A 19,223-nucleotide genomic window follows, 5' to 3' on the forward strand; every position below is an offset into this window, starting at 1 on the left:
AACAACTAGCTTAGAGCTAAGTGCATTATCCCTTTCTTTCATGGGTTTCAAGGTGTTGCCCTTTAACACATTGGCGGCCACTGGGATGAGTCTAATATCACTAGAGACGACCGGGATATGTAAACAGACTTGGGGCTGTTTGTAGAGCTAAATCTATACTTTATAGTATTTCTATCTGTCCATTCTCATTGTCAATTGAGTCCATAAACCGTCCCTTCAAAATGGCTTAAAGAAAAAAAAAATTCATCGATACGTTCTCATTTTATAGCGCAGTGAATATAAGCGTTATACGGCATTTGGTCTAGTATATTTCCTGGAAGGCTAGATAAAGGGCTAATAGCTACTAACGTTATATCCAATGGCATTTCCGTTATACATAAGCTACAGTTAAAACTCAAACTGCATATGATCGGCACAATCCTCAAGCATGTATGCATGAAAGGGGGGGGGGGGCGGGGGACGTTGTTTCTTATTATTGATTACTAGGGATGCTCGATATTGGCTTTTTTACCGATACCGATATACCGATATTGTCCAACTCTTAATTTCCGATACCGATATCAACCGATACCGATATATGCTGTCATGGTTTTTGCCTTATTTCACCTTTCTGTGAGGGACAGCTGTCTATTTTTGCTTTATTTCACCTCTCTGTGAGGGATAGCTGTCAATCCCTGTTCCCTGTGGTTAATTGCCTCATGGGTCGGCAGGTGTGTGGGCTTGATTGCACCTGATGCAGTCCAGCTGTGCCTATGGCCATGTGGAGTCTATTTAAGTTTGGAGATCGCAGTGTCAATTGCTTTTTCATTTCCTAGTGTTGGTTGTCCTTTTGGTCACACTCATTATATTGAAGTGTAGTCTGATCTCTGATTCAGAATTGAGCTTTATGGTAGTCATTCTTATTTTAGGCTACTCACGTGATTCTACACATAAACTCCCTTAGTGGAGGTTTATTGTTTTACTTTTTCAAATATAAACTCCTTTATTAGGAGGTATCCTTGTGGCTTATTTACTTTTATAATATACCTCTTTATTGAGAGTAGTCCTGTTTTTTGGGACTTGATTTCTTTTCTTAATTACTCACTTTGAGATTTCCACCTGTAAAGGTTGTTTTCTGTTGTTTAATTTTCCCCTCTCCTAAAATATCTGCGTAAGCAGTCTAGTGGTTGTCCGTGTCACGGATAACTTTAAGAGTCCCTGTTATCTGCTCATGACCCCCCCCCCCCACACACACACACACACACACACACACACACATACACACAGCCCTCACAGAATGAAAAAGCCATGACTGGGTCAGCAGATAACACAGGTCTCGAACAAGCACTAGCTGCACAGTGTCAAGGATTGCTTTCACATGAGGAAGCTATTGTACAATTACAACAACAACAAGCTCTCATGGTGCAACAGCATGGGGAGATGTATGAAGGATTGCGCAAGATGGATAGTTCCATGCGTGATTTGGCTGACCGCATAGCCAATGCACAATTACCTCCCCCTCACCAGAGCCCACCTAATGTCTCTCAAGCACTACTCACAGGCCCCCGGTCATTACCTTGTGAGGCTAAAGTCCAGCTCCCTTCACGCTTTAATGGGGAGTCAGGTAAATGCCGTGGTTTTCTGGCACAATGCCAAATAGTGTACAGAGCCCAGCCTTCTCGTTTTCAGTTTGAGGATTCACGTGTTGCCCTAATTCTATCCCTGTTGGAGGGACCTGCCCTCGATTGGGCTGTTCCACTCATACGGGCTCAGGCTCCAGTTTTAAACGACTCACAGGGACTCATGAATGAGATGGAGATCGTTTTTGATCATGAACTCTACGATAAAGAGGTCGCCATGAAGCTGACGCGCATGCGCCAGGGCGCCAGTAGTGTAGCTGAGTTTTCCATCGCTTTCAGGACACTGGCTGGGGCTACAGGCTGGCCTGAGGGACCAATCATCACTTTGTTCACCAACGCGTTATCTGATCAGGTTAAAGATGCTTTGGCGGTTGTGGGATCTCCAGACAATTTTGACACATTGGTCACTACTGCCATACGCGTTGATAACCGGATCAGAGACCGTGAGCGTGAGAGACGGGGCCAACGTTTTCGTGTCCCGCTGGAGGAAGTTTCGTCCTTTCCTCCACAACCTTCAGTGGCCAGCTCATCTGAACCTATGCAGGTGGACAGCACTTCTGTGCATGACTCCAGGCAGACTGGTTCTCATGTGGACTGGTGCCGGTACTGCAGGAGAAAAGGTCACACGAGGGTGGAGTGTCCGAAACTGAAGGGAAACGGTCAGTCTCGCTAGTGGGCCGAGAGACACTAGTGAGACATCACATCACCTCCTTTCAAACCTTTTTGCCTGTGGTTTTAGGCTGGAATAGGCAGTCTGTTAAGGTTGACGCCTTTTTAGACTCGGGGGCAGTGGACAGTTTCATCGATTCCAGATGGGCTGAGGACTCTAAAATACCTGTACATTCCCTCCATAAGCCCTGTAGTGTCACAGCGCTTGATGGACGGCCATTGGGTACAGGCAGTGTCACCAAAAGAACCAATTATTTATCTATGCGGGTTGCTTATGGGAACCATTCTGAGCGCATTCGATTCTTTTTGGTGGATTCCCCCACGTATCCCATTGTGCTGGGTCATTCTTGGCTTAGTAAACACAAGCCACAGATAAATTGGGGTGAGGAGAGGGACACTGTCATGCAGTGGGGCTCCCAATGCCGTCACCGTTGTTTCCAAATTCCTCCATCATCCATGAGTTATGAACAGTTTAGTGAGAGCGGTTGTGATCCTGTTGAAGCAGTGGGCGGTCTTGGTTTCCAGAGCCCACTCTCAACCATTTCACTCCCAGCCATCTGTCGATCAGGATGGGAGTTTGGAATGGGATCCACAGTTTGATTGGGACTCCCTCTGTGAGGAGGTTCTGGCGGAGGACAGTTTAGACAGTTTAGAGGCTCTGTGTGAGGACTTCTCCTCGCTTACTTGTACAGCTGACCCCCTCATGGAGAGCACCAACATCATGAGCATGGAGTCACACCCATTACCAGAGGGAGTTCCCACTGTCTATGCTGACCTCAGTGAGGTGTTTAGCAAACAAAGGGTCACCATCCTGCCACCGCACCGACCTTATGATTGCGCCATCAAATTGCAGTCGGGCTCTATTCCCCCTCGTGGTTCCTTGTACTCGTTGTCGGTCCCCAAAAGCGCAGCTATGAACACCTACATCAAGGAGGCTGTGGCTACCGGTTTTATTAGACCTTCCACTTCACCTGCGGGTGCTGGATTATTTTTTGTGGGAAAAAAGGATGGAGGACTGAGACTCTGCATCGACTACAGAGGTTTGAACAGCATTACAGTAAAAAACCGGTATCCCCTTCCCCTGATGAACTCCAGGGGGCATCCATTTTTACCAAACTTGATCTCCGCAATGCCTACAATCTGGTGCGCATACGCCAAGGGGATGAGTGGAAGACCGCGTTCAACACTCATAATGGTCACTACGAATACCTGGTGATGCCATTTGGTCTTACTAATGCCCCTCCAGTTTTTCAGGCGTTAATCAATGACGTGCTCAGGGAGATGTTGGAAAAGTTTGTTTTCGTCTACTTAGATGACATTCTGATATTCTCCAAGTCCATTTCTGACCATGTCAAACATGTCAGGCCGGTCTTGAGGTGCCTTTTGGATGCACGGTTGTTTGTGAAGGCTGAAAAGTGTGCCTTCCATGTCCGCTCTGTGTCCTTTCTGGGATTCCTTGTATCTGAGGGGAGGATTCAAATGGACCCCAAGAAGGTGTCAGCAGTGACAGACTGGCCTACACCCGTCTCGGTCAAGCAGGTGCAACGATTCCTAGGATTTGCAAACTTCTACCGTCGTTTTATTCGTAATTTCAGTTCAGTGGTAGCACCTATCACCGCACTCACCAGGAAGACAGCACCTTCCCATTTCCAGTGGACTCCCAAGGCTGAGGCAGCGTTCATTGAGCTTAGGAGAAGGTTCAGTTCTGGATCCGTGCGAGCAGAGCGTTCCGTGTCGGGACATCTGACCCTGACACTACCCACGAGGCAATCGCACCCAAGGAGGGACCCCGACAGAAAGGGCCGGTTTGATACGGGGGAAGCTGACATCAGTCTAGGTGACAAAAGCTCCCCCACTGAACACCCCTCCAGAACATGCTGAGGAGTTGTTCTGCAGCTGGACATGCAAGGTGTGAGACCCCCATGGGTTCCTACACACCGTAGCCCTGCAGTGATATTACTACCACCCAAATCACACGCGCCTGCGAGACCACTGCCAATCTTTCAGGAGTGGGAGGCACCAACATGATACCCGGCCTGGCGAAGGCAAGGTCGGGGAAGCCCGCACTGTGTGCCTCAAAAAGGTTTCGAGCCCCCCTGCTGACAACACTTGTAGTTGACAGACATAACACCAGGCTCAACCAAACGCAGCTTATGGTGTGGGAGCCGCTTGACAGCACAACATTCTCACGGACAGACCCAGGCTCAGCCATCAACTGGGTGTCAGCCCCTGTCCCCATGAGAAGCGAAACGTGGGGCCGCATGCGCTTCAACGAAGGCTCGCGGCCCGCAGCCAAAGGAAACAAATCAGAGCCCCTTTTCCGCTGGTGTTGGGGGAGGGAGTGATCGGAGAGCGGGCTGCTCGCGGCAGGACGGCGACGGCTTGTATATTCCAAGCCGAGCTCACCCAACATGGCCGATCCCTCGGCCGCCAAGGCTGTCGGCCTTGTGGACACCTGTTGACTCAACGCCCAGGATACCTCTGGTGGGGGAAAACATGGCCGCCTGTCGAGGGCCTCGCCATAGTCGCTGACGAGGCCGTGATCTCACCTCTGGCTGCGCGGCGTGAGGCGGTGTAGGGCCTAGGACAAATACCGCCCGCACTCCAGCGGAAGACCAAGATCCTCTGCGGAGAGGGGAGCCCTGAGGAGGGAACTCCCTGCGGTTATAGCTTGCGGCTAGGTCAAAGCTAATAACGTCAACAACCTCGCGCGATGTTCCGACGTCGGCTGGCCCTCAAGGCCCCGCCACCAGACACCATTTTTGACAGAAAAAACAGCAATTCGAACACAGTTACTAATCGCTGCCAATTCCATACCGTGGCGGTACAGGCTTTAACAGCCCACCAGCCACTCGCCGGGCCGACCCACCTCATGGCGTCGGCCGGGCGGGGCACTGTTTCAACATGTCAAAAGCAAAGGACTGATGCTAACACGGAGCACCAGTGGTGGTTGCAACCAGCAACCTCCACTGTGGTGTGCACCATGAAGGGGTTAATGAATAAATGAACTAAACACCACCAATATACTGTAGAATGGGCTAGAACGTTAAAGGGATGCGGACCAGAGAACCAGTCCCGCATTCATTCATAATATTCACAAATAGCACACCAGCCCTAGACCTCAGCCCATTTACCCATGAAAAGGTAAACAAAGCCCCCCCCGCAATACTCCCACAGTAGACACCGATTGACCCTCAGCATGAATGGTTAAGAGGAGGGAAGACTAGGGGCGGTTAGGTGGCCGAGCGGAGATTGCGTTCGTCACCAACCCCGGAGCTGTGAGCTGGATTCGCCTGTTCGAATCCAGCTCACAGCTCCGGGGTTGTCACCAGCTTGGCTGGCCGTCCGCACTAATACAATTGGCTGAGGGTGGGAGAAGCTGGCGGGGTGGGTCCGGGTCGTTGTAAACAGCGACTCCTACAGTTCGTTCGGGGCGCCTGCTAAGCGCGGATAGGACTTGAGGGGGATAGTGTGATCCTCCCACACGCTACGCCCTCTCAATGAGAATCCGCGCTGCCAGGTGAAAAGAAGCGGTGATTGGCTGGACGTGTGTCGGAGGAAGCACGTGGTAGCCTCCACTCTCCCAGATGATCTGACTGTGGGGGGTAAGTGCGCAGCGACCAGGAAGGGACTGGGAATTGGCATACGACTAACATTGGGATGGGAGAAAATCGGAGGAAAATGGAGGGGGAAAAAGATCAATAAAAAAAAAAAGAGGAGGAGGGAAGACTGTAGACAGACATCCCGCAGCAGGGAGACAAAACAGAAACAGTAGCCCAACATAGCATAGCGTTAGCCGCGCGCTCCAGGGTAACGGGGAAAACAACAGCGTTTACCCAGACATCCTGCCCCTGACGCCGATACACAACTCGGTTGTCTCCCGGGACAACTCGAGCAACATCACCAACGCCAGCATTGTCATGCCTAGTGACATCCCACAGCGGGGAACATTAGAACAGTGACCCAGCATTATAGCATTTAGTATTAGCAGCGCGCTCCAGGATAGCCTGGAAAACGTCCAACTCAGAGGGACGTTTACCCAGACATCCTGCCCCTGGCGCCGATACACAACTCGGTTGTCTAACAAAACAACAAGCAGCATTACTAACACCAGCGTTAATGCCTAGTCGCGCAGATCCTACCTGAGTGTGAGGTAGCTCGATAGCTACACCTCACACGCCGTCCCTCTGTCTGCTGTCAACAAGACGAGGAGACCCCAGTACAGACTCAACGCGGAGATGCATCGAAATGCATCCAGCTGCAGAGTCGCAGAACCCATACGAGCGCCGTCGGAACATGCCGAAGATTCCAGGGGTTGGCAAATCTCCGGCGAATACTCAACATTGCGCAATTTCTCTATACTTTTCATAACGCTAGTTCACAGGGTGCAAGCATCCGCCATGATGGAAACGAAATAGAGGAAGGGCGAGTGGTGACCACGCCTGCTGCCTTATAGTACGGCACTGGGGCGGGCCTGGTCAGATGCTGGGTGCATTTGTTTTTTCGTTAATGAAGTACAGTAGGTACTGGAGATGAGGTACATCTCGATGGCGAAGAGCAAGACGCGATTCGCCAGTACGACTATATAACAGGGGGTTGGGGATGTTACTGGGTTGAAAAACAGTTGCAGGAATCAGTGAGAATGTTCATCAGAGTGCTTGAATGCTGACTTGGGCATAAAGGTGACCAGTTTGAGAGATTTCTGTAGGTGGTTCCAGTCACTGGCAGCAGCAGCCCTGAATGATGTTTGACCAAGTGCAGTGTATGTTTTCGGAATCTTTAGGAGAACGAGTGTTGTAAGTGGCAGATGTAATTTGCAACAGGTGACATAGGTAAGGGGGGGGACGGGGACAACCCAAGGAGGGTTTTGTAAATCAGCATGAACCAGTCAATAACTCGTCCTAATTAATTATTGCAAGTTTGCATTGTGTTTTCGAAGGGATCAACAGGAAGAGTCTCAACAAAGGCCGGTGGGGTGAAGACACAAACCGCTGCTGAAATACTGTATAAAATTACACATTTCTCTCCTGTCTTCTTTCAAATCTTCAAGCCAAGCTGTTAATTTCCGGTAATGGTGCCTTCTTCTGTGGTTTTCTGGGAAAGTAGGAAATGAACAGCTCGGCTGGGGGATTTGAAAGGAGACTTCAGGGGGAAAAGAGTCATTTTATATTGTGTTTTCACCCCACCAGCCTTTGTCGAGACTATGAGGTTTCTGTTGATCCCTTCAAATACAATACAAAATGCAATCTTGCAATAATTAGTTAGGACGAGTTATTGACTTAATCCTCATAATTTGCGGCAGTTCAATATAGAGCATTGTATATACACAAACATACATGACATAGAAAGCTCAATAGAGCTAACTTGTACCGTACATTTCATTTTGCTTCATTTCATATACACAGATGTGTAAATCGAAGAAGTTGCCATATGGCACCAGAAAGCATCATATAATACAAATATCTGTATGACTTCATTGAGATATTAAAAAATGTCACTGTATTGAAAGCTTTTGAGACTGAGAGCGCATCAATTGTAATTTCCTTTGCACCATTCATCCAGGCTATTGAAAGCTCCAATGAAAGGACATCTAAGAAACGCAAGAGTCATTGGTCAATATGGAGAGTGGGGAGGCTTCCATCTCATAATTAACATTATTTTAGCTGACGTGATACCTGATAACCAAACTCATTTCTGGGTCATGGTCCGCTTAAGTAATGAATGGTCATTTAATTAAAAGTGGGACGCAGGGGTATATGAATTTCTAGTACCTTAGACAAAGAGGTGGCTACCTGAGACCAAAAAACTATAGACAGCCAGGCATTCCCACATCATGTTCTGGTGGACTTTGTATTACCAAATTTGTATTGCCAAATTTCCCTCGGGATGAATAAAGTATTTCTATTCTATTCTATTACATAGTGTGCAAATGGGGGTAGAGGTGAGTTGGAGCTGGCAACTATTCCATGTGGTTAAACATAATTCATGACAGATGTTTGCAAAACAGAGCCTCTGAGTCCAAGATCAGCTCCTAAATAAATGCCTGTCTAAAAGAATTAGTCAAAAGATTAAGTTGGATAAGCACTTTTATTGATATTTGTGATACACATAAAGCCACAGGTATTCTGAAGACCCGGCCTTTTCAATTTCTATGACGTCTCGCCAGATTTGATTTGAGCCAAACTAAAGAGATAATAGCATATCCCTATGATTTGAACCAGACTCCGGTAAGACAATATTAGATTGTTTATTACTATGGCACAAACATCCCCTTTGGCTGTGACAGAACATAATATTCATCTTCCATCATGATACAGTATAGTTGATGCAGGTACATACTGGTAACCGTATAGTACAGTTGAAAATGTGCTAATATATGTAACGGTAAATCATGTAACAGACAACATGGTGTTACAGTATAAGAAAAAGAATAAGGCAAAAATAAAGCTGCACACCTGGCTTGAATTGAAAGGCTTTAAAACACTTTTAAAAATCATAGTATTAATAGTTAAGAATCTGATCCAAGAAGTGAGCACCAGATCACAGAAGAGGGGATTTTTAACCATTAGACGTTGCACAAAAATGGAATACACATGTACCAATGTGTTCCTATTCTAGACTTGTTATCACACTACTGTTTAGTCAGATTGAAAGCTTTGATGGACGTCAGGCACTCTTGACTAGTGAGGTGTCACCCTGTCTGTGCCGTACTGCTGTTGAGTGACACTCATCTGGGATCTATGAATAGCACACTGTGTTGTAAATAAATTAGCAATAAGTTATCGAAGACAGCATGTGAAGCACATAGATGTGGAATAACAGTGATTTGTCAACTGGTCGGGACAAACACAAAAATGAACCGTTCCAAATAATGTAATTGGTACAAACCACTACTACGGAGACAGACATGCATGGACACGGCTCCCTCAAGATACAGCTGTCCCAGGTACAGAACCTTGTTCAGACACGCACACCCGTGAGACCTGTGATGTGTGCGTTCTCAGTTGTGGCGCTGTGGAGTCGCGTGGTGTATTTAGCGACCGGAGGTCTGTGCCTTGGTGCTCTGGATGTTCCTCATGATGGACTGGACCACCTCCAGGGTGGTGCCCTGCCCTCCGATGTCCGCTGTGTGCAACTGCAGGAAACAACGACACAGTATTCAACCGATACATTCTACCATCACCATCTATAATGTCACAAAAACACAAAGTGCTCGCTGACTGCTATACTGTGGTGTGCCACTGATTATGGTGTACCCGACACACCACAAATCGCCTGGACCGGTCCTTTATACCGGCAGCCATCAGGCTCTACAACCAAGGGCTCGGACGGCCGGCTCTGCTGCCAGGAGTATCATTGTCAGAACTCGGGACGTGAGAACTCCAGACTCATATCCACGTGCACTCACTGGACTATCTTGTATTTTGTACTTTTTATATTGTATTTATATTTTATGTATCTATAGTGTATAGATACTGTACTGTATAGGACTGTGAAGCTCTGTACCCCCCCCATGCTGCTTTGATGCCTGAATTTCCCCAAGGGGATTAATAAAGGATCATCTTATCTTATCTTATGTGTGGGTGTTTAATTGGTTGCGACCAGCAGGTCTTGTGTGTCCACCCTGCCGACCCACAAATAAAAAAGAATTAAAAACGTGGTTGCCATGACATCATACATCAAATCATGTTTAAAGCCAAATACAATTCATTGCCAGGCAATATACAAAAAATTTTCACGGGGCAGAGAGGGAAGTTATGATTTAATGGGGAACTTATCATATCCTACTGTCTGCCTCTTACAACATGTGGATTTCAGTTTGTGGGGTAGCTTTATGGAATGGACTACAAGTGGAAACTAAACAGAGCAATAACGTTGCATCATTCAAAGATAGATACAAAAAAGCACTGTTGGACAAATACAGAACTGAGGAACTATAGATAGTTGCTCTCAGAGAATGTTTTGATTTATTCAAAACAAAAAACTATTGTTAACCTTGTTTTTATTTTCTCTCTCTTTTGGGTAGTAAGCTAGTTTTATTTTAAAGGTTGTGATATTGTAAGAAAGGAGCAGGACTAAATAAGCGGTCCTTCCTTCTGCCCCTTTGATAGTAATTGGTGTGCCGTCGATGCATCACAACAAATATCACAAAAATTACCAATGATGGTAGCGCTATAATAAAAAGGTAATTTACAAACAAACTTTTGTGAACAGAATCAGGTGCTCTTTGGGACAGTATCCCCAACCCTGACATGGGCTCCCTTGAGCTCAAATGCATTGGTATGTACAGCAATTTTAACTTGTTAAGCCATGGAATAATAACGGTATTTAAAAAAAAATCCAACAGAACAGTGAGCCTTGGACATTCTTTGTTTTCCTTGAGAATGTCTACACAGAAGACAAACTTGTTGTGTGTGTGTCTCTCTCTCTCTCTCTTCTGTCTGTCATCTCTTGTGTCCTTGTATTTAGGTGCAGCCCTTGATGACCTGAGTGGCTGCACCTGTGAGGGTGTGGGCTGATGACCCGAGTGGCTGCAACTGTGAGGGTGTGGGCTGATGACCTGAGTGGCGGCACCTGTGAGGGTGTGGGCTGATGACCTGAGTGGCGGCACCTGTGAGGGTGTAGTGGGCTGATGACCCAAGTGGCTGCACCTGTGAGGGTGTGGGCTGATGACCTGAGTGGCTGCATCTGTGAGGGTGTGGGCTGATGACCTGAGTGGCTGCATCTGTGAGGGTGTGGGCTGATGACCTGAGTGGCTGCATCTGTGAGGGTGTGGGCTGATGACCTGAGTGGCTGCATCTGTGAGGGTCAGGGGCATCCATTTGGTATGGCAAGGTATGGCACTCGCCATACCTTGGCAAATAAAAACGTAAAAAAAAAAAAAAAAAAAAAATCATAATTTCTTTTTTTACAATTTTTTATGTTGATTTAGAATTCGAATGTCAACCTTATGAACGAAGCTTCGAACTATTCGGTACAGCCCTAGCATGTTTTGATATTGTCAATTATCTCACTTTTACTAGGTGACTTTTACTGTGACTAACTGAAATATGACAAAAAAAAGGAAAATGGACATAGGGACGTTTTTTTATCAAAGGGCAGCAGAGACAAGTGATACAGGGACACAGGTAAGGTCTGGCTTAGTGATTATAATAGTGCAGTTCAGCATTCAGTAACAGTAACCCATACTTTTTGTGAATGTGTTTTTGATACTACATTCTGTTGAACACACACCTCAAAACCGTACCTAAGGAAAATTGGCTCAATTGCAAGAAAAGTAATAGACAGTTATGATATTACATTCTGCATAATTCGTATGCAAAATATTGTGGTTCCCTGCTTTAGTCTGTTGACACATTTCTATACTAAAAATGCTTGTGTAGTCATGTGTCATACCTAAATGTCATATAACTGAATTGTATAGAAACAACTCACCAAAAGTGACTATTGCACAACTGATTTGACAAAAAAAATCACCAGCTTGTTTGTTAGTGTCTACCTAGTGTTAGTGTTGATGTGTCGAGTTAGTGTCTCTTGTGTTGAGTTAGTGTCTCTTGTGTTGAGTTAGCGTCTCTCGTGTTGAGTTAGTGTCTCGTGTTGATGTGTCGAGTTAGCGTCTCTTGTGTTGATGTGTTGAGTTCTGTGTCTCTTCAAGTTCAAGTTTCTTTATTATTTGTCATACAGAAATACAGAATACTTTGCATGAAATGTTTCTTTCCGTTTCGCTCCTGAGAGTGTGCTAGATAATAATAAGATAGTATAAAATAAGTATAATAAGTAAAAAATAGAAAGTCAAGAAGTCAAGTAAGTCTTCAAGAAGTCTTGTGTTGATGTGTTGAGTTAGTGTCTCTTGTGTTGATGTGTTGAGTTAGTGTCTCTCGTGTTGAGTTAGTGTCTCTCGTGTTGAGTTAGTGTGTCTTGTGTTGATGTGTTGAGTTAGCGTCTCTTGTGTTGATATGTTGAGTTAGTGTCTCTTGTGTCTCTCGTGTTGAGTTAGTGTCTCTCGTGTTGAGTTAGTGTATCTTGTGTTGATGTGTTGAGTTAGTGTCTCTTGTGTTGATGTGTTGAGTTAGTGTCTCTCGTGTTGAGTTAGTGTGTCTTGTGTTGATGTGTTGAGTTAGCGTCTCTTGTGTTGATATGTTGAGTTAGTGTCTCTTGTGTCTCTCGTGTTGAGTTAGTGTCTCGTGTTGAGTTAGTGTATCTTGTGTTGATGTGTTGAGTTAGTGTCTCTTGAGTTGATGTGTTGAGTTAGTGTCTCTTGGGTTGATGTGTTGAGTTAGTGTCTCTTGTGTTGATGTGTTGAGTTAGTGTCTCTTGTGTCGAGTTAGTGTCTCTTGTGTTGATGTGTTGAGTTAAGGTCGAGCGGACCGTACACGGAGCGGACTCCGCAAAGGTACGCGCGGACTCAAAGCGGACTCAAAGCGGACTCCAAGTGCGAAGCTCCAATTTTCGAATGCGCCGACATCCGCGGCGCTCACTTGGTGTCACATAAAAGGCTGCTCGGCGTTTTGGTTGACATCGACCTGTATTTAATGTGACGCCGATCTGCATTTTACTCTGACCACTCGCTCCGTGCCAAGTGAGAGTAGGGCAGGATCATGATTAAATGGGTAGGATTGGTCTGGTAAAACGTTGGCAGGTAGATGACGCTAAATTTAGTTTTACTATCGCTAATCGTCACCCATTCCAATTCATATACATTTGGACCATGTCTTTTTTCATCATCTGAAGAAACTTGAGATGTTTGAATGGCTTTTCTAAATGAAGTGTGTAAAACTGCCAGTTTTATTTTGAAATATTGGAAACGGAGATAACATAGACTCTTTATTTTGACATCGGATGACGACGACATGACAGTAGTTGAACAGCGTGGGAACATTTTTGTAAACTGGCGCGAGACATGTAGGGAATTGGTCCGCGGAGGTACGCTCGACTATGAAAGCTCAAAGTGTCCTCCGCACACTGTCCGCTCGACCATGGGAGCACCTTTAGTGTCTCTTGTGTTGATGTGTTCAGTTAGTGTCTCTTGTGTTCAGTTAGTGTCTCTTGTGTTGATGTGTTGAGTTAGTGTCTCTTGTGTTGATGTGTTCAGTTAGTGTCTCTTGTGTTCAGTTAGTGTCTCTTGTGTTGATGTGTTGAGTTAGTGTCTCTTGTGTTGATTTAGTGTCTCTTGTGTTGAGTTAGTGTATCTTGTGTTGATGTGTTGAGTTAGTGTCTCTTGAGTTGATGTGTTGAGTTAGTGTCTCTTGAGTTGATGTGTTGAGTTAGTGTCTCTCGTGTTGAATTAGTGTCTTGTGTTGATGTGTTGAGTTAGTGTCTCTTGTGTTGAGTTAGTGTCTTGAGTTGATGTGTTGAGTTAGTGTCTCTTGTGTTGATGTGTTGAGTTAGCGTCTCTTGCGTGCAGATGAGGGTCTGTATGCCCTATCAGTTATATTATAAGTTACAATAAATATGGTCAATAATACTTTGAATCTGAATATATACTATGAGTAAGTAAAGTAAACAGTATACACAGGTGCAGTATACATATGGTACCCTAACTGTCATGATATACATCATGCATTATACATTGTAGTCTGTGCAGTTTAGTTTAGTATACCCCTTTTACAGTAAAATGTTTAAAAGATTATGTGTTGGTTAGAAGGTTCATGCGTTGTTGCGACAAGGTTGGAGCAATTTTGTTTGTTTTGCGCAATAGCTTTTGGTTAAATGATAGGCTGTAATTGTGTTCTAGAACAGGTTTAACCCTTATGAGACTCATCTGTGCGAGTTTTGTGTTTGTTGCAGGGTTTACATTTTGTGCAAACTACTTTCTTCTCAGTGGAGTTAGATTAGTATTGTTTAGTGCTGGAGTTGTGCTGACTCATGCAAGGGTAGTAGTATTGTGAGTGCTATTTATATACTGTGTGGCCTGAAATAGTTTCAGAGTGACTAGAGCCTAGTGTTTGTAAGTTTGATTGCTTACAGTTGGCTTCGTGTAGGCCTATAGTGATACATTTTGGTTTAGTGTGTGGTAGTGTTACTTTGTGTGTCCTGTAACTTTTGCTGTAAATTCCACTCTAGATCAAGTTATCTTAGTTCATTATGGAGTTTAGGCTTGAAGAGTTTGTTAGTGATCCAACATATGACAAGGTAAATCATTGCACTAAAGAGCAGATAAGACTTATAGCACTTTAGAACATTACAAAATCTGAAAGATTAATTGCTGTCTGCGTTGGTGGACCAGGACCTAGCGCACCTGACAAGGATTATCTTTCCAAATTGGATATAGAGCAACTCACTTGGAAAAAAAACTCCTTCCCAGTCAGTTAAGAGATCAGGTCAAGTTACAGTAAGTCAAGTGTTCCTTTATTAATCCCCTTGGGGAAATCCAGGCAGGTACAGGCAGAGGTGGGTGTTGAGGTAGTGTGTATTAAAGAGCCTGAGGTTGGATTATGGCGTTTTCCTCGTCGACAAAGCAAATGGTTCTAACCGGTTCTGTTCAGATTCACCTCTGCTGAGAAAGGGAGATCGCATTGACCGCGTTGGCAGTGTTTCATATATTGGATTTGTTAAAGGGATATTGGCAGGTCCCTTTGACTCCACATGCAAAAGAGATTTTGGCATTTGTAACGCCTGATGATTTTTTGCAGTATACTGTAATGGCTTCTGGTATGATGTTTTGCAGTGTACTGTAAAGGCTTCTGGTATGATGTTTTGCAGTGTACTGTAAAGGCTTCTGGTATGATGTTTTACAGTGTACTGTTCTTGTTCCTGTGAAACAGCTATTCTTTTTTTGCTGTTTTTTGTTCTCTGTATTTGTCCTTTTGTCCATCCATTATCTTTTTGTAAATAAATGTCCTTTATGTGTCCTCTTTCAATCCAGCTATAACACCATATCAGTCTAATTTTCCATTACTGGAACACATTTTCTTTTCCAGTGTTTGTAGGTGTGTGTTTTAGCTGATATCAGCTTACCACACCATTCAAACTGCCATTGATGTTAAAAGGGGTGATAAATACTCCTTGAAGGTTGCTAGGCATAGGTAATTCATCCTTGTAAAAATCATGGCACTGTTTTATTTTCATTGTTCCCGAGTGCTCCCGGTTGCTGTGCAAATTTTTATAGTTTGAATAGTAGAGTACCGGTAATACAGTAACTCGCCAAACCTGCCATTCAGGGCATGTGCCAGCAATAATTGTCAATATCTGAAAAAAGATTCACCCTCACCATCTTTTCACTGTCATCCAAAGCCACACAAAACAATGTGGCACCACTATTCGCCTTCTATTGCGGAAAGATTTCACCTCACTCGCTCTTTCAAAATTTGACCGCCAAATTCACACGACTAGTCAATGTGAGAGCAGGTAGGAGTATTTCAGCTGTTTCGCTGCAGTGCATTTGACTGATTGAACTCCAAAGTTGAAACTTGCCATGTGGCTTAAATGATAGTGTGACAATGTCCTCTCAGGAAAACGAGAAGAAGGGAGGGGGCTGAAGAAGAGACTCACCCTGTTCTCGTTCATGGTGGTGAGGACAGCGTTCCGGATCAAACTGGCGTGGTCATGGAGCCTAGGAACACACAGAAGAGAATTAAATCTACTATATTTGCAGGATGGATGCCTGTAATCTGGAATAAGGACCTGCGAGAAGTGATAATGCTACACGTCTGAATTATGAACAATCACATCTAAAACCAACCGACAGGAAATTAACTAATACAGTTTTTCTCAATTGCTTTGGTGCATTTCTCTGATCAGAATTAAAGTTCTCATAACTGTTAGTGCATTTCTCAGAACAATTAGTACAAACTGCAAAACCTAGGTGATAACCTGCAGAAGCGTGTCACTTGCTCAAAATGGATAATTCATTCCTCAAAAGCAAGTATTCATGTCAATGAAAGTGTCACTGTCATCAAAATGAAAAGTCCTGACACCATTGTTTATGAACAAGATAGTCAAATGGCTTTGCCATCTTTTCGTTATGACAGTTCACTCTGTAAGTGTTTTCCAATTCAAAAAAAGTCAGATCTTGGTGACACTTTCTGAAAATGCTCAAGACAGCACTATACACTATTTGCACAGCCATTTGAAATCTACAGTTACACATTGCTGTATTTAGTGAGGTAAATGAGTACAAGACACGTATGTTTCAATTTTTACTGCATATGCTCTTTGCAATTTTAATTTGTTCACAGAATTGTGCAAAAGAAAAATACAAACTAATTTACAACAAACATAAGAAACACCCTTTGGCCTTTGGGTAGAGCTGTGCACAACTGTAAACAATATTGCAGTACATATTGGAACTGAATTGGAACATACAACATACACAGTACTGTAAATCATTCATTCACATCCAGACGTTCCTGTCTGTCTGGCTATTGGATTCAGGAATGGGGAGTAGGGAGGGAGATATTCCACCAGCATCCTTTCATGTGCTGCAAACCACTGTGTGACCAGAATTGCGTGGTGGAAACGCACATTATCCCATACAACAACGTACTTGGTCAGATGGTCGCCATTTAGACCCCTCTCATTCTCAGGGATTATGTCCCTGTAAAGAGTGTCTAAAAAAGTCAGCAGATGTTGTGTGTTGAATGGACCAATGTGGGGCATATGGGTGAGGACAGCGTTTTCTGAGATGGCTGCACACATTGTAATATTCCCTCCTCGTTGGCCTGGGACATCAGTGGTTGCTCTCTGTCCAATGCGATTCCTTCCACGCCTTCTACCTTTTGCCAGATTGAAACCCGCCTCATCAACATATATGAATGTGTGCAGCGATTCCCTGGCATCCAGCTCCATTCAGGGAAAAAATTATAAAGAAATGTATAAAATTTGCTTGACAGATTTTGACAACTAGTTCAACATATTTGTATGTAATGACTCAAGCAATGAAATGAGGACTATTAGTTTTATAGGGAATGACTATTCAGCAGTCCTAAGTATAGTTCATTTTGACTGACATGACCTAAGCAAATGATAATGTTATAAAACAGCAGAGAATTGTATGAAAGCAATTGATGCATGTCCAAAAGCATTTGCAATTTGTTCGGAGGAATGAGAAACTGCTACTATGATGTGCACAAATTACAAGATGTTGTGGAGGTTGAACTAACAGTTATGAGAACTTTAATTCTGATCAGAGAAATGCACCAAAGCAATTGAGAAAAACTGTAATAAAATGAAAGGGAAGACACAGTGGGGACTGGATGGGAGGGAAGACACGGTGGGGACTTGATGGGAGGGAAGACACAGTGGGGACTGGATGGGAGGGAAGACACAGTGGGGACTGGATGGGAGGGAAGACACGGTGGGGACTGTATGGGAGGGAAGACACAGTGGGGACTGGATGGGAGGGAAGACACGGTGGGGACTGGATGGGAGGGAAGACACGGTGGGGACTGAATGGGAGGGAAGACACGGTGGGGACTGAATGGGAGGGAAGACACAGTGGGGACTGGATGGGAGGGAAGACACAGTGGGGACTGTATGGGAGGGAAGACACGGTGGGGACTGTATGGGAGGGAAGACACGGTGGGGACTGGATGGGAGGGAAGACACAGTGGGGACTGTATGGGAGGGAAGACACGGTGGGGACTTGATGGGAGGGAAGACACAGTGGGGACTGTATGGGAGGGAAGACACGTGGGGACTTGATGGGAGGGAAGACACAGTGGGGACTGGATGGGAGGGAAGACACAGTGGGGACTTGATGGGAGGGAAGACACGTGGGGACTGGATGGGAGGGAAGACACGTGGGGACTTGATGGGAGGGAAGACACAGTGGGGACTGGATGGGAGGGAAGACACGTGGGGACTGTATGGGAGGGAAGACACGTGGGGACTGGATGGGAGGGAAGACACAGTGGGGACTGTATGGGAGGGAAGACACGGTGGGGACTGTATGGGAGGGAAGACACGGTGGGGACTGGATGGGAGGGAAGACACGGTGGGGACTGGATGGGAGGGAAGACACAGTGGGGACTGTATGGGAGGGAAGACACGGTGGGGACTGGATGGGAGGGAAGACACGGTGGGGACTGGATGGGAGGGAAGACACAGTGGGGACTATATGGGAGGGAAGACACGTGGGGACTTGATGGGAGGGAAGACACGGTGGGGACTGGATGGGAGGGAAGACACGTGGGGACTGGATGGGAGAGCTCACTTGAGGTGGTCCAGCATCATGCAGCTAGCCAGAAGCATAGCGGTAGGGTTGGCAATGTTCCTGTTCGCAATGCTCTTCCCAGTGTTCCTTGTGGCCTGAGAGATGGAGAGTGGTAGAAAGAGAGAGGTAGACGGAGAGAGGTAGAAGGAGAGAGGTAGACAGAGAGGTAGAAGGAGAGAATGAGGGAGATATAGTGCATAAAGATGCCATTAACATACCAGAGTAAATTAGAATCGCAAAACACTGCATTCTACATACAAATAATGAGATTGTACAAAATGGGATGTCTTTTCCCTGACGACTCACCATTTCAAAGACGGCGTAGTTGCGGCCATAGTTTGCCCCAGGCACAAGGCCTGGTCCTCCCACCAAGCCGGCACACACGTTGCTCACCACGTTACCGTATAGGTTGGGCATCAACATCACATCAAACTGTTCTGGTTTGGACACCAGCTAAACATACCAACAGAAGAGATCAACAAACCATACAATACACAATGTATCTCTTGCAAGTTGACCTAAGATTTAGTACTGTTGTCTTACTTGGGTGCTTTAGATTTTTTTTACCAATAATAATAATACATTTTATTTGAAGAGAGAAGCGCCTTTCTCAGACTCAAGGACACTGTACAAGGAGAGAGAAGCTATATAAAAGAAAGGGTAGATACAAATATATAGTAACAACAGGGGGAAAAAACAAGTAAGATTAAAAAAAAAGGAAGCAAGGTGCTGTCCAATTGGATGAAGTGGTAACAAGAAAGTTAACAAAAAACTAAAACTAA

The 19,223-nt window shown here is 45.1% G+C and overlaps 1 protein-coding gene across 1 annotated transcript in view; it reads right to left on the minus strand.

Moving 5' to 3' along the window:
- Positions 1 to 8,366: 8,366 nt before the first annotated feature.
- Positions 8,367 to 19,223, minus strand: part of idh3g (isocitrate dehydrogenase (NAD(+)) 3 non-catalytic subunit gamma) — a gene marked incomplete at its 5' end in the record, with an annotated part of 31,721 nt that continues 20,864 nt past the window's right edge. Inside the window, 4 exons of the mRNA XM_084332724.1 lie at positions 8,367 to 9,423; positions 15,780 to 15,840; positions 18,442 to 18,536; positions 18,748 to 18,894. Of these exons, the coding sequence (XP_084188850.1) occupies positions 9,322 to 9,423; positions 15,780 to 15,840; positions 18,442 to 18,536; positions 18,748 to 18,894 (405 nt within the window). The 3' untranslated portion in view covers positions 8,367 to 9,321. The remainder of the gene's footprint in view (positions 9,424 to 15,779; positions 15,841 to 18,441; positions 18,537 to 18,747; positions 18,895 to 19,223) is intronic.

Source organism: Notolepis coatsorum (genome assembly GCF_963971535.1).
Source record: "Notolepis coatsorum genome assembly, chromosome: 17".
NCBI classification, from domain to species: Eukaryota; Metazoa; Chordata; class Actinopteri; order Aulopiformes; family Paralepididae; genus Notolepis; species Notolepis coatsorum.